Source organism: Urocitellus parryii, chromosome 8, assembly GCF_045843805.1.
Source record: "Urocitellus parryii isolate mUroPar1 chromosome 8, mUroPar1.hap1, whole genome shotgun sequence".
Classification (NCBI taxonomy): Eukaryota; Metazoa; Chordata; class Mammalia; order Rodentia; family Sciuridae; genus Urocitellus; species Urocitellus parryii.
Window position 1 is genome coordinate 85,410,940 of NC_135538.1, and position 16,215 is coordinate 85,427,154.

General features: G+C 36.7%; 1 protein-coding gene across 1 annotated transcript; it reads right to left on the reverse strand.

Annotated features, from left to right (window-relative positions):
• Positions 1 to 800: 800 nt before the first annotated feature.
• On the reverse strand, positions 801 to 1,164 carry LOC113184588 (large ribosomal subunit protein eL37). The gene has a single exon (XM_026391323.1). It carries the CDS (start codon positions 1,140 to 1,142, stop codon positions 849 to 851), a length of 294 nt encoding a protein of 97 aa, XP_026247108.1. The 5' UTR covers positions 1,143 to 1,164; the 3' UTR covers positions 801 to 848.
• Positions 1,165 to 16,215: the final 15,051 nt, after the last annotated feature.

Here is a 16,215-nt window from a genome sequence, read left to right on the forward strand (position 1 = left end):
AAGCCCAACAGTGATTTTAGTTGAGCAAAGGCTCAGTACAAGTCAGTGTTAAAAAGCGGAGTTCCAGGGCTGGGGACATAGCTCAGTTGGTACAGTGCTTGCCTCACATGCACAAGGCCCTGGGCTCAATCCCTAGCACCGCCCCCCCCCAAAAAAAATCTGAGTTCCAAGGGATAAATTAGGAAGCAAACAAAGGCAGGACTTAGTACAGTTGTCCCTCATCTGTGAGGGTTTGGTACTAGAAGTCCCAATGGGCACCAAAGTCCCATATATAAAGTAGCATGTTTTTATACAACCTATGCACATCATCTCAAGAACTACACAAGGGGGTGTGGGACCAACATCTACCAGGTAGTCACACATCACAGCACAAGGCCTCAAATCTCAGGGATTACCTCTTAATCCATTTGTATAAATGCCTTACAGACGCTAGTAATCCTATAACATTCTTTCCCAGTTATCTCACACCCAGCAAATTGCATTAACTTTTCACTCAGTTCCTACATGGGCTACATGCTAGGTGCCAAGCAATCTTTACAGTTGCTAGATGAGTATAATTACCATCTCCCAAACAGAATTAATCAACCTTACCCTTCTCCCCACTGGCACCCCAAGGCTTCTATGACTGTCAACCACACCCCATATCTACCAAATTATATGCTACTAAACACAATTTAGATTGCCAAAATATTCTTAACATGTAAATCTGATAATTTCACCCCATTCCCCAAGCCTAGGTAATTCTTCAATCCTACAAACCCAGTTCTTAGAAACCAGATACATTTTTAGCACACCAGACACATTTTTAAAAACCAGTATATTTATTGGGTGGCTAATTGTTGGAACTCTCAAGATGAACTGGAGGCTGCAACAGCTGCCCTCTTGGGTTTAGGAGTTGTTCCTTCACGGAATCCATGCCTGAATCTGCGGTATACAATTTTTAGGTGCCTCATTCTACCAGTCCCGGTGGTATTTCGTCTTTTAGCCTTGGCACTCCAGTTATACTTTCTCTTGCGCTTGGCAGGATAGCCACATTTGCCACAGGTCGACTTCTGAAGGTGGTAGGCCTTAGAGCCACAGCGGCGGCACAATGTGTGCGTCTTATTACGACGCTTCCCGAAGGATGACGTTCCCTTCGTCATCTCGCGTCGGCCGCCGAATCCAAAGAGCTCGAACTGTTCTAAACAGAGTTGTACTATTCTGTTCTGGGGCATCTAGGCTTGTCTGTTCATGCTTCATGGAACTCCCTGTTCTCACCACCTTCCCCATGTCAACAAAAGCAGCTCCACTAGTATACACTTTATCCGTCCATGTAACAATTTATTTAAGGCACTGTTTCCAAGTTAAAAATGGTAAGTTACTCAGATTCAACTTCAGGTAGGCTTCATGCAGCATGTTTTATCAATGTCACTTAATAATTCTTTCAACAATTCTGAAAGGAGGTCATCATTATGTCTACTTTACTAACAAAAGAAAGCTAAGACTTAAAAGGGCATTTTGGGAGAGAAGAGTCAGGTTTCTGAAAGCCCAGGGATCTGGGGTTTTAAAATCATCAAGGACTATGACAGGAGTGTATTGGAGAGAGGCAATAATCTAGGATTCTTTAATATAAAGGAGAATCACCCAGATGTTGGCTAATGATTGAAGTGAAAGTGGATAGTGAAGTCTGATAGGAGAGGCAGCTTTAGAGAGATTGAGGAAAGAGAAAAAGTTAAGAGTCTGGAAGGAGAGGATATCGATTGCCCTCCCAGATCAGGGGCATTAAGGGTATGAAAGAAAATGTGGCCACTAGGGAAAACCAGATGTCATAAAAGAGGCTGAGGTGGTGGATTTCTGTTGAAAACTAACCAAGAGTTTCAGAGGGCATGGGTGGAAGGGTTTTAGATGTTGAGAGGAGGTAGAAAAAAAGGAAGGTGCAGAGCCTTGGGAGGTTCCAGTGGTAATTGACCAAATAGAAATGTGGGGCATAGTAAGATTTTCCTGATTGTCCCATCAAAGCTATGAGTATTGGGAGGGGAAGAAGGGGATCTTGAAGGAAAGCCCAGATAATTAGGATTTCCGCTTGACTCCTAGTGATGGAGTAATAGGGTCTGCAGAGTGATACGCTTGTACTAAACCCTGCCAATGAGGCCAAAGCCCACAGAGAGAGTCTCATCCCATGTGTGTGGGAGGGGCTTCCATTTGACCCTTTCAAACAGAGGCATAGAGACCAGTAAAGAGCTGGCCTTACCCTGAGCATCACGAGTGTTTCCTTTTGACATGTTAGTGCAAACAGTATTTGAGTTTAAAAGTTATAGACACACCTGGCAAAGAACTCTCTCTCTCAGTTCTATTTTGGAAATTCCCTGAAAGGAGATTCTGACTAAGTCTAATTATCTGTGACCAGGGTCTTTGTGATAATGTTGTATAAAATGACACCAAGACGCCATCAGAGTGATGGAGAGATGCAGATAAGGGAGTCTTTGTGCACTAGGCAGAAATGCCAACAGGTGCCCCCTAGGGATTTGACCAAAAACAGAGTTTAAAAAGACTTTCAGATAACAAGACTAGCATCTCTCAGCAAAAGGTAATAAAAATAGGTAATGTTAATGGAAAAAGTGGTGTAAACATGTGTCCAAAATTTTGCCAGCCCCCCACCCCACATTGCTGGAAAGGGTTCTGGCTTTGTATTTTTGGTTTTTTCCTGGTATGGTTTGGATGTGAGTTGTCCCCCAAAAGCTCACTTGTGAAACAATGCAAGACAGTTAAAAGGAAAAGTGTTTGGGTTTTTTAGACTCTTAATCCAATCAATGAATTAATCTTTTGATAAAGATTAACTGGGTGTGGATGGAGGAAGTGGAAATTAGGGCGTGGCTTTGGTGTTTATATTTGTATCTGGAGAGCTGAGTCTCTCTCTCTGCTTTCTGATCACCATGATGTGAGCTGCTTCCCTCCACCACCGTCTCCTGCCATGATGTTCAGCCTCACCTCCAGCCCTCAGAAATGGAGCAGACCTTCTATGGATTACAACCTCTGAAACCATGAGCCCTCAAATAAACTCTTCCTCCTCTACAGTTGTGCTGGTCAGGTCCTTTAGTCACAGCAGTGAAAAAGCTGACTAAAACATTTTCCTTCCACAACCTCCAGAAAGGAATATTTTATTGCTCCAGAGGAATTTAGACTTTTGTGATGCAAAATTAAGAGAGGAGGGAGATAAGGGTGACTAATGAAGGAGTTTTGGGGGAAAAGTGTGCTATATATTATTTCATGATATTTAATAAGCACAATAAAATGATTTCCATCATCTTGAAAATATTTTTGGCCCCTGGAGAGTGCTTCTGTGCTGAGACACCAAGCACATTTCTTGTGGCTTTAGTGGGTTTCAGTGATTTGGGAGGAAAACATGGGCTCCTTGGAACAACAGGGAGATGATGCAACATTAACTGACATCTAAGAAAAGACCATCTTATACAGTTGCATATATGCATTTGAATCTCAAATGGAAGGTCAGGGTCAAATTGGGAGCTTATATACAGACAGCTAAAAGTGAACCTTTGAATTCATTATGCACACACAGAGGGAAAAACAGAGGATCTGAGCCTCATAATTCTCAAATTGAAAAGTACAGAAAGGAAGAAAAGACATCCAGAACTGTATTTTACAATAAAAGAAGCCAGAGAAAAAGATTCTAGGCACAAGGAAGAAGTAAAATAATATTAGCGTTTTAAAGAACTCAAGTTACCCTTCACCGAAGAGTATATATTTCAAGACCTTTGTTGGGTATCCTTCTGGGCTCTTTGTGGACATTTTCTGTCCTAGGATTCCCATCTTAAAGATGGTCTACTTCATTGATGAACAAGTTTAGCTGTTATAGGTTATCTTATATTTTCAATGACTTATCACCCTTGTAGGGGGAAAATTTGCTCTTAGGAGGAAGCCAAAAACAAACAAACAAACAAAAAAAAAAAAAACCGTACTCTCTTTGTTTAAATATATGTACAAAAACATAAACATTCATAAGCACTTCACTGTGTGTGGTGGTAGAGAAGTGCTTAGGGAAAATATATCTTCAAAATCTCCATAATGAAAAACAGTTGAGAATACCAGCTCACGTTCATCTGCAGTTAACAACTTCCAGGGGCTTAAAAGAAAAGCCTTTAGGTTGTTTCAGGTGTTTCACGGAGAGCAAAGCACACGATGGTTGTGGTTCTGGAGGTGTCTGCTCAGGCAGTTACTTTTGGACTCAGACTGACAAGGTTACACGATCTGATCTGATGGCTGCTGCCATTACTGTCTTGGAGGTAGGGGAGTGGAGAAAAGGCCTGAAGAGTCACTCATGGGCATTTACTATCTCAGCCTGGAAGTCACACCCATCTCTTCTGCTCATTTTCTTTGTCCAGAACAAGAGGTATGCACTGTAAATTCAAGAGGATCTCAAAGTATAGGGGAGCACCTGAATATTTGGTGAGCAACACAGCTTCTACCTTAGAGCTGTCTCACTGAGTTGAAAGCTGCTTGTTGGTGACAATTCAGAGCATTCCTTATTTTGTACCTCTGAGCAACACATTACCATCAACAAAAGAGAAAATCCTCTCTAAATTCATTTCTGAGACGAAATTACCAACACATTTATCATACTGTCTCTCCTCCTCAAGACTCCGCAGTCTGTCAATGACCATTTTTAAGCATCCAACAGAAACCTAGATCTCAGTGGGGACGCCTAAGGCAGTTAGCCATAGCTCTGGAATGAGGATGCTAGCAGAGTCCCAGTTCTACCAGTAACAGCAGGGCCTTGGAGCAAGTGCCCTGATCTTCCTGGTTCTTGAATTTCAAAGAAACTGATTCCTCTAAAGGCTATGTTTCTATATAATGTTAAAGATTTTATGACTCTAGAAATTTCTTTGTGGAGTATAGAGTTATGTTAGGATTATTCCCCACCCCCACCCCAATCTCTAAGTATGAATCCTTCAACGAAGTCTAATTTTTGCCACACTATTCTATGTTCTGATACTAAGGTGTGGTCAGTTAATACCTTGCCTTTTTTTTTTAAACACATTCTGTAGCAAAGCAAAACTTTTTCTGTTTTGTCAAGGATTATAAATTGATGGGTGTCATCTATATTAATATGCTCCCAATAATTTTTTTTTTAATTTATTGCTTTCACTTTTGGTTAAGAAAAGTTAAAAATGAGGATAACAAAAACTATGGTTATTTAAAACAAGTTGTAATTTATATTTTTTAAGAATATCAGTTACATAAAAATCAAGTTGTGTGTTTGGTGTTTGTCTTGTTATGTTTTAAGTGACTATTTCTTCATGGAGCTCCTGAGGCTTGCCCTAAGCACAATGGCTAATCATGTAGGTAAAAATCAAGGGGCTAGAATTTCAGCAGTTTTTATTCTCAAGACAGTGTTTCATGTTTCCTATTGATTTCATTGACAGTTGTTATTGTATTCCCTGTCCTTTTATGTACCCTTTTCCCATATATGAATTCACCTTCTTATCTCCTCAATTAAGAAAAATAATTGTTATGCGCAAGGCATTTTGTAGCTATGAAAAGTAAACTTAACAAATAAGATTCATATAATAAGTTTCTTACCTCCCTTTCATCCTTTAAAGGAAGGTAGGTTTAGGGAGAGAGGAGAGAGAAAGAGAGAGAGAAGGGGAGAGAGCCAAGAAAAGCATCAAAGGACCCTCAGAGGCAACTAATAGAATTCACATGGATCCATGGGAGAATCTCAGACAAGAAATCATGAAGTAGAGAACTTTTGGCTTCATCTAAGACAAATAATATTATTTGGAAATTCATGCTAGTTGGGGAAAGACATTCCACACTTTTCCACCTTTGGGGTGGAACACAGGTAAAGTGCTAGATAGAAAGTTGCATAACTAAAGGGTCAATGAGCACCGAAAGTTCATCTGAAACCCAGAATTTGTGCTAAGAGTAACAACAGAAATGGTTAGAAAGGTTTGAATCATATTATGCTGGAAACAGAAATTTTTCTTGGCATTGAAGAGCCACCAAGGATCTCTGTGGAAAGAAGTAACATAATCAGAGCAAATTTTTATAACAACTGTTTGACAGCAGTACCTGGGCTGGGTTTGGGTAGAGGTACAATGGCATCAGAGAAAGGAATTGGAAAATAAACACATGGATGTATTGTGATACCAAAGATGTCTGAACTTTGGGCTAGAGATTAGGAGTTGGAATAAAAAGAAATATAAGACATTTAAAAAGGTTACAAAGAGAGGAAGAAAGGTCAGACTTTATTAATTGACTATAAATGAGAGGATAAAAAAAGAAATTTCTATTCAATATGGCAGAGTAAGATATCAAAACACTTCTCTCCCATTCTAACCACTAAGAAATATACTACAAAGAACAAATTGAATCCATACCTAAAAATAAGATTTTTTTGGTAATAGGAAGTAAATGTGAAGTCTTCAAAAAAGAATCAGGATGGATGTTAATGCTTGCCCTAGGAAGCTCACTGTGAGCTGGAACTGAACCCTAGAAACATTGCCAACATTCCAGAACTATGATAGAAAATATTTATCTGTGAAAAATAAGAAAATTAGCTCTGTTCCACACATATGTAGTTGGAATTAAAGCAACCCAAATAGTACAGAAACCCCTTTCTGAGAAATTGGCTTAAAATCTATGGGCACCAGTGAATATCCATAAGTCCCTTGTAGAGGAAACACAAATCAATGTCTAAGGTTTCCCATGCAACCTGTGGCAGAATTGTGATTCACACAGGAATGAATGACTGTGAGAGTCAGCTGATAAGGATGGGGAAACAATGATATATTGCACTTGTGAGATACATGATCATATATATTTTTTTTTTTTTAAAAAAGAGAAACAGCAATGATTAGACAATCCAACTTGAATGACTGGAAAAGTGGCTTATGCCCCTACAGAAATTTTTTTCATCTTTCTAACTTACACCAAAGGATGAAGTCTCAGAGCAACAAGGCTGCTAGGGAGTAACAAGGAAAGCTGAGAAAGGATAGAGCTGTAAATGGAAAACCCAATCTGCTGGGCATATATTAAGCTCAAATCTCTGGCTGATCATTGAACTAAATAGACAAGCAGAATCTAACTTGCAACTAAGAGTGAACTGATATCTGAGCTGTCAATAACTGAAGACAAGAATGTGAGTCTACTTAAGTCAGTTGCCTACTAAAAAAAACCTTTAATACTCTTTGAAGCATTAGACAAAATCTAGAGACTACATAATATTTATAACATCCATGATACAGTTCAAAATTGCTCAACGAAGAGTCAAGAAGTATGACTTACTGCCAAGGAAAAAGACAATCAATAAACGTTAACTCTGAGATGATCTGGATGTAGGAAAACAGCTCTTAAATTCTGCTCAGTGAGGTAAAAGAAAATATGCTAGAAAGTAAAAAGAATATATCTGAAGATCTTAATAGCAGAATTAAAATGACAGAAGAAGGACTCAGTGGACTTAAAGACAGATCAATAAAAACCATTCCATCAGAGAAAGAAAGAGGAGAGAGAGAAGGAGGAGTACAAAGAAGAGGAGGAAGGAAGAAAGATAAACAAATTATACTAAGAAAGAACCAACTGACCAGTCATCTCCTGCGTCTGGGGGCAAGGGGAACAATAGAATGCAAAAGGACACAAGGTTTCTTTTGGGAGTGATGCAATTTTGCTCTATCTTTATTGTGATTATGGTCTCCTGAGTGTAGGTAGCTGTCAAAACTCAATGAGCTGTGCACCTCAATGGACAGAGTCCATGAAACATTGTTCCTATTGAGTCAATAAGAAAAATAAATAACTGAATACCTTGAATCTAAAAAGAGCATGAATAATATGATCCTATTTCCTAACAGTTAAAACTTTCTCTTTCTCTTGTTTTATACATGGAGAGATTTTCTGAGTAATATTCCTTGAATATTAATGTTCGTAGTGTTCAGGGATAGAAGGTTGGTTGATAGTGTTCTGTTTTACTTTACTTTTCTGTATTGCTTACATTTCTTTTTATAATAACCATCTATCTTTTCTATGAAACCAACAAATTATTTTTAAAGTAAATTGTTAGTCAAGAAATAAAAGCAGCATAATAGAACAGTTTTATAAAGTTGACAGCAAATAGAAGCAAAAAATATATATAACATGATTGTGAGGGGAAGAATTTTCACAAAAGAAAAATATCTACATATATGTAAAACAGGGATGCAGAGGAACCTTGAACGTTTTATTCCTTACAGATCTTGGGACTCTGTTTTCCTGGGTAATCAATCTTTGAAACAAATATGTGCCAACATGCAAATAAGTCCAAAGATTTGACATTAACCCTTATCAAATTTCTTCTTCATTGAAGCCAAGGAGCCACCTATGCTTTCTTCCAAAAGAAAGGCCAACAATATTGCAAAATAAATAATCTGAGGATTCAAAATATGACTTTAAATAGGTGTTCAATAGATACAACTTTCGTAAATGAACGAATAGGTGGAAGAAGAAAGGATAGCTTTTCAGTATTGCTCCAATTATGCCCCATTAACAGTTGCATATTCCACTGTGTCTTGTCTGGCCCACCTTATAAGCCTTTTAGATTTATGGTTATTTAGTTCCAGCTTCAGTTTCTTGAATGGTAGAAAGGTCATATATCACATCAGGTCATTATATCACAGAGGAGATTCATACTTGAGTGCTCATCAACCCTTATGCATTTCTAAGGCACGCCCAACTCTACTACCACAAGTTAGAAACCCTGAATAGGATTCTGTCTCTCAACAATTCTTGGAACTAATCTATATGGCCAACAATGGGAACCAGCCTTCCATGAGATACACTATGTGCCAGGGAAAGTTTGCCTTTCAACTTTAAGTCTGGTTTTATTGTTTCATGTGTGAAAAAAAATGAATAAGTGGTAAGAAATGTAAAGCCCAACATTCAAGAAATGCTGTAAACTGCAATAAAAAAATTTGAACATTATTTACAAATAATGTCACATAAATCCTGATATTTAAATAAATTAGAGCTTTTTACTGGATTTCATTTTGCTTGTTCGTTTGTTTTTATGCCAGGGATTGAACCCAAGGGCATTTAACCACTGAGCCACAACCCCAGCTCTTTTCATTATTCTATTTGTTATTTAGAGAGGGGGTCTTCTTAAGTTGCTTAGGGCCTCACTAAGTTGCTTAGCCTGGCATCAAACTTATGATCCTCCTGCCTCAGCCTTAGAAGCTGCTAGGATTACAGGCATGTACCACTGTGCCCAGTTTTTTTCCCTCCAGTTTTAAGTAGGAATCAGTCATTCTTTTTTTCTTTTTTTAAAAATATACACAGAAGCTTTATTTGTAAAAATTCCGAAAAGCAAACAAATTAAATGTCCAGCAACAAGTGAATGGATGAATAAACTGTGGTATATTCATTCATTGGATTATTCGTCAATAATGAAAAATCATTTATATAGTAATTAAATGGATGGCGCTTTTTTAAAAAAATGTTATTTTTATAGATACATGACAGTAGAATTTATTTTGGCATATAATACATACATGGAGTATACCTTATTCTAATTAGGATCCAATTCTTGTGGTTGTACGTGATATGGATTAATCCTGGTCATGAATTCAAATACAGGCTTCTAAAGTTATGTCCAATAAATTCTACTGTCCTTTCTATTTCCCTCCCCCATTCCCTTCCCTTCATTCTCCTTTGTCTAATCCAATGAACTTCTCTTCTCCCCCTCTCTACCCTCCCTGTGTGTTAGCATCCACATATAGAGAACATTCTGCCTTTGGTTTGTTGGGACTGGCTTATTTCACTTAGAATGATATTCTCTAGGAACTGATTATTCTTTAAAACCCTTAAAGGTAAGTATTTGTAAGTTTATCCAAAATGAACTGTTTTTTTCTTGTGTGTGTGTGATATTATTTGTGGCCAAAGCTTGAAACAATTGCTGTTCTTGCCATTAGCAACAAAAATTATACATGAGTAAAGCAATATCCATTAGACAAATCTAACCAAATTATGGGTCCCACGCATGACCCAGAAATTCTCATTTCAGGTTCAAAGCTGTGAAGACCATACCTATTTTAATCCATATCATGACTACTATAAAGATCTAATTTTAAAATGTCTTATAGAATGTATATGTCTTCAAGAGAGAAGTAAAAATTATAGTTCTGAATTGTCATCTTATGGAGAAATTTTGGTTGTATGTGTGGGAATTAATTAAAAAAGAAAAACACAACAACTGATGCTGCTGAGCTCAACTCCTAGAGATCCTGATAAGAGTTGTGACTATGCCTAACAAGGTCTTAAGATTCTTAAACACTCTCCTGATTCTAATATGGTAATATGGTAGACTATCCTGAAATCTTATTGTGCAACAATTAAGTGACTTTTCTGGTATAAATAATAAGGACATCTGCTTTTTCTAACAATTACATCTGATTTTACTTTCTCCTGAGATATTTAGTTGGCAAGAAGAAAAAAAAAATGATTCAAGTTTGGAGATAAAGTAGAAAATTCTATGATGTTTGAAGAGTGAGAAAGTCAATTAAAAGTTTAAGAAATCGTGTTTTTCCTTACCCCCCCCCCAAAAAACACACAAAGCAAATTGCTTGATATGTACACTATTCATATTTGACCTAATAAGATTAAGTACTCAATATTTTAAATCACAAAAAGTATGATCCTGAAACACAAAATACATGTTTGTGCATATGTGTGTATGAAATGATAAATGTGTACATACATCATTTAAAATGTCCTACCCATAAGAAAAAAAATTAGCATCCTAATTTTTAACATCCTTAGCTTTTGGAGAAATGAATTTTCATTTTCAAATTTATTTATATTTATATTTAATATAAGTGTAATACATGCACATGAAATAAAAGTTTTCAAATGATCTAAAACTGTTATAATACATTGTTGTTATTGTCAAATTCTCAAACATTCATTAATGTTCAAATAATAACTTTTAAAATATAACCACAACCTAAGCTTAATGTGTTTTTTACATTAATACACTATTTTTAGAGAAGTTTTAAGTTTACAGAAAAACTAAGCAGATGGTACTGAAAATTCCTATAGATCCCCCTGTCTCCGCACATGCAGAGAGTTCCCACTATCAAAATCCAGAACCAGAGTGTAGCATTTTTTACAATCCCTGGACCAGCATTGATATAACATGATCATTTAGAGTCCACAATTTACATTAGGGTTTGCTCTTGGCATTGTATATTCTTGATACATTATTTTTCCACATCTGCCTAACTTTTTTTTTCATTTTAAGAAAGAAAATATTACATATCCAATTAAAGCCTTTTGTCTCCTTTACATGACCCTTTTTTTTGCCAATGCTTGCACACCCACAAGCACCAGCCATCAAGTCACTCACAATCTTTGTAGAAGTGAATAACATTGGAGGTTTGGTGGGTGTCTTTTCACTCCATGTTTTAAAAAACCAATCATCTTGCATATGTATGTATAGTATGGGATAGTGTTATAATTTCTTAAATTTTTAATTGACTGTCTCAGCTACATGTGTTTGAAGTTTTAAAGAAAACTGTGCATTATAATTTTGCAAACTGCTTCTTTCCACCTGACATATCTTTATGATAAATCCATGCTGCTAAGTGTAAATCTAGTTACTTATTTAACCTATCATACAATGTTCTATTTGTTGACTATATCAAGATTTATTTTTTATTTTTCAGAGAGAGAGAGAGAGAGAGAGAGAGAGAGAGAGAGAGAGAGAATTTTTTAATATTTATTTTTCAGTTTTCGGCTGACGCAACATCTTTGTTTGTATGTGGTGCTGAGGATCGAACCCCAGCAGCACGCAAGCCAGGCGAGTGCGCTGCTGCCCACCAAGATTTATTTTTTTTTGCTTTGTGATGTTTGTCTTATTTACCCCTTCTTCTTTTATAAATAATACTACAAACAATTCACATTCCTTGTATATACAGAGGCAGAGGCGTGTGTGGCAGAATTTCACTAGGTCCTATAAACCTAGGAGTAGAATTTTAAGGTTTTAAGTTAAATACATTTTCAGTTTTTCTAAGTGTTGGCAAACTGTTCTCCAATGTAGTTATACCAATTTATATTCTTACCAACAGTTGGCATTGTTAAACATTCATTTTGGTTTTCTGATAGTTTAAAAATGAGGCTTATTTTAATTTGCATTTCTCTGATTGCAAGTTAGACTGAGCATCTTTTACACTGATTGTTAGCCATTCAGATGTCTTTTTCTAAGAACTACCTTGTTTAGTTTTGCTCATTTTCTGTTGGATTTTAAATCTTTTTCTCAATGATTATAGGCATGTAAGAGTTCTCTGTGTGGTTTGGTTACTAATCTTTCATCTGCTACATGTGCTCCAAGTAGCTTTCCTAATTGATGGCTCATGTTTAATTGCATGAATAATGTCTAAGGTCACAAAAAGTTAATTTTAAACTACCATATTTATCAATCTTTTCCTTTACAGTTTATGCTCTGTGTCTGCATTTAGGTTTATTTCCAGAAACTAGAAACATAAGTGGTAAAAAGCGAATGTAAACATTTTTATACCCTTGATAAAATGTTCAAATTGTTTTCCAGAATTGTTGAAGAGTTAATATATCCACCATCAATGCAAGGAGAATAACTAATATACAGTGTTCTTATGGCGGTTAATCTTGTGTCAGTGTGGCTAAGCCACGGTGCTCAGTTATTTGTTCTACCCTGTCTGGATATGTTGTGAAGGTACTTTTATTTTCCCACATGAAAATAAAAATTTCCACATAAATCAGTAGATTTTTAAAAAGCAGATTATTCTCCACAACGGAAGTGAGTCTCACTCAATCGGTGAAAGATCTTAAGGAAAAGGCTGACCTCTGCCAAGCAAGAGGAAGTTGTGCCAGCAGCTGGCCCTTGTGCTGCAACATCAACTATTTTCTGAATCCCTGAACTGCTGATTTGGAACTGGCCAGAGTCCACAGTCACATTTAGTCATTCCTTAAAATAAATCAATCTACATATCGATGCATGCTGTTGACTCCATTTCTCTGGAATCCTTACTAATCCAGTTCTGATGCACAACCTTTGATTTCTATGAAAGTTAGATACATACCCCCCCACCCGCCCCTGCCAGTGTCAGACATGGTTAGGGTGAGGTGTCTGACTTTCAGGTTCCAATTTTCCTATTTAGGATCATGTTTAGTTTCAAGTGTGGTATTCACTTCCTTCTGTTATTCTGATCATTATGTTGGTTTTACCTTCAGTTAGTTGACACCTTAATTAGATGGACTTCTTACAAAATTATTTCCCTATTTATAAGATTGTGTGTGCAAAAAGTTCATTTCCATCCATCAAACTTCTTCATCTTACTCTGAAGCATCAAATCATTGGCATATGTGATTAATTTGCTGGAGTACATTTGTGTTTTCTAATTTTCCAGTAAGTTAATGGTGTTATTTCAATTAAACAGTACCTTATAAGAGAAAATGACTTGTAATTATTTAAAGTGCCAGTTTGAATATGATTTAAGTGGAAATTTTTACATCAATAAAGATAACAATATGGTTATTTTCAGACTTAGAAAAAAAATTAAGAGTATTTTGAAAAGCAGCTTGTGTAACATTTTGTGTATGACCTTATGTATGGGACTGTATAGAACTAAATCATTTCCTGATCTGTATAACTAATTTTTCATTTTAATCTGCTGCTTTCTTTAAAATGTAGTTTGGAAAGCATAATGAAATTTCAATGAACAATCTCACGGACTGAAAATGGGAAACTTGCTATTGTTCCAACTTCCACAGTAACCAAATCAGATTTATTCACATTCTACACCAATAGCCAATGCCATTCATGGAACAAAATAATCGCTGATAGCAACAGAAATATTTTTAAACTACCCTCTTCTTTTTATTCACATCTGTTCAGTGTTTGAATGAATTTTTCATTTTGCTTTAGAAAATGTGCTTAGCTGTATGTTAAGTGGTGAGGGCCTGTGGGTGTGGATAGTGAGAACAGCTGATAGAGGGTGGGTATATCACCAGACTGGGGGAAAAAAACAAAAAACAAAAACAAAACCCAAAAAACACAGTGACCTATGCTGGCCTTTCCTTGTGGGATAAAGAGTAAGAGAACTCTTTACTAAATAGTTTCCCAAACCTAAATAGTACACATATCTGTGTGCCTTATCATTTTCAAATCAGAATCTATTATTCTTGGAACTACTTACTGGCCATAAAAATTGTTACTTAAATCCTAAGGTCCTGTACAGAACTTTATTGTATTACAGTGTAAACTGAATTTTGATTTTAATATTATCAGAACCATATTTTCTACATGAAAAGAGTTGTAACAATTGAGAAATAAATTGGCTTGTATTGTTATCTTCATGAAGTGGTAACTGTAACTGATGCCCAGAAATCTTAAATGAAAGTCTACATAAGATGCAACTATTTTAAAAGAGGCCCTCTATAGTTATAATCCAGTACATATTTATTCCTCTGAAGGAAAGGCACCACTTTCTTTAAAAACTCTTTTCTCCTTTAAAGAATGTATCCTTAATGCTGGACTGGGACTCCATTAGTCTATTGCCCCAGGGGACAAAGTATTTTGCAAATAGCTATTGACATGGCTTTCTTTCTAGAAGGGACTCCTTCTAAATCATTAATTCATCCCACCAGCCAGGTTTGTGCTTGTATGTGCTGCTTTCCCAAGCAGAACAGCTCTTAGGAACTTGAGGGAGGTCATTAGTAGTAAGAATTTCTTGAAGATGCAGAATATTGAATGCTTCTTACAGAAATTTCCTGCAGAGTGTGGCATATCACAAGGATAGATCCACGTGAAAATCCCTAGGCCAAGCATGGTTCTGGACCACATGTCTCATAGCTGAGTTGTCCTCCATGCCTACCACTTTGCTTCCACCTCATTCCCTTTCCATCAGCAAGTCTTGCAGCCTCATGTATCCCATACTTGTTCTCAACACTTCCTCCCAATTCCGTCAGGAACTCTTTCTCTTCAGAACAACTGCAATGATCCCTAATTGGCCTTCCTGTGTGCATTTCCACCCCCCAACTATCCAATGTCTACACATCCAGTGGAGAGATCTTTCTAGAGTGTAAGTCAGATCATGTCTCTTCCACCTACAAATTCTCCAATGGCTTCCCATGACCTTCAAGGCTTTTTGTGACATGACCCTGCCTGTATCTCTTACGTCACCATTCTCAAAGTTCTAATTCACCAAGTTGGGTTTCTTACTGAACTCAGACATGTCAGTCTTCTTCCTGATTCAAGGCCTCTGTACCTGTTCCTGCTTTCTGGGTTTCTTTCCCCAAGATCTCTCCATATCTGCATCTTTATGATTAATTATATCTCAACTTAAATATTGCTTCTCAGAGAGGACTTCGTTTCCCAACCTTAGCGAAGCAGCTCCTCCTCACCCCTCCATCACATTTGTTCTATTCTATTTTCTTCGTCATGATACTTATTGAGACTTGAAATTTTGTATTGATTCATTTATGTGTTTACAACATTCTCTGTATTAGTTATCAATTACTGTCTGATAAATTATCTAATACTTAGAAGCTTAAAAAGCAAACATTTACTATCTCACAAAGTTTTTGTCAGTTAGGAATTTGAAATGGTTTAGCTTGGATGTTTTGGGTCAGGGCCTCATAAGAGGTTGCAGTTAGAAGTCAGCCAGGGCTGCAGTCATTTCCAGTCTTGATTTCAAGATGGCTGACATACAATGTTGGCAGATTTGTGCTGGCCAGCAGACAGTGGTCTCAGTTCTTCACCATGTGGATTTCTTTACAGGCTGCTAGGTTATCCTTAAAATATGTCAGTTGGATGCCCAAGACCAATGCTCCAAGAGAAAACAAGACTGAAACCACATATGTTTTATTATCTAAAATATCCCACTGAAGAGGGAATTATCTGCTCAATGAATACTTGATTGATAGTTGGCTTGTTAATTACAAATATGTGTCTCAGTTTCTAAGTTTGTTTTCGTGCATATCTGTGTGTCAAAAAATACTAACTGGAAGTCAAAGGAACTGAGTTTCTTCCTAATTTCATCCCAACTTAGTCACATGCACCCTTCTAGGAAAGTCACTGTATCTTTATGATCTTTAATAGATTCATCTATGAAATGGTATCAATATTTATCCTCATTCACATATTGTTTTAAATATTGTGTAATTACAACTTAATTCAACTTGGACTCAGAATATCAGGTTCTAGGTTTTTAAATG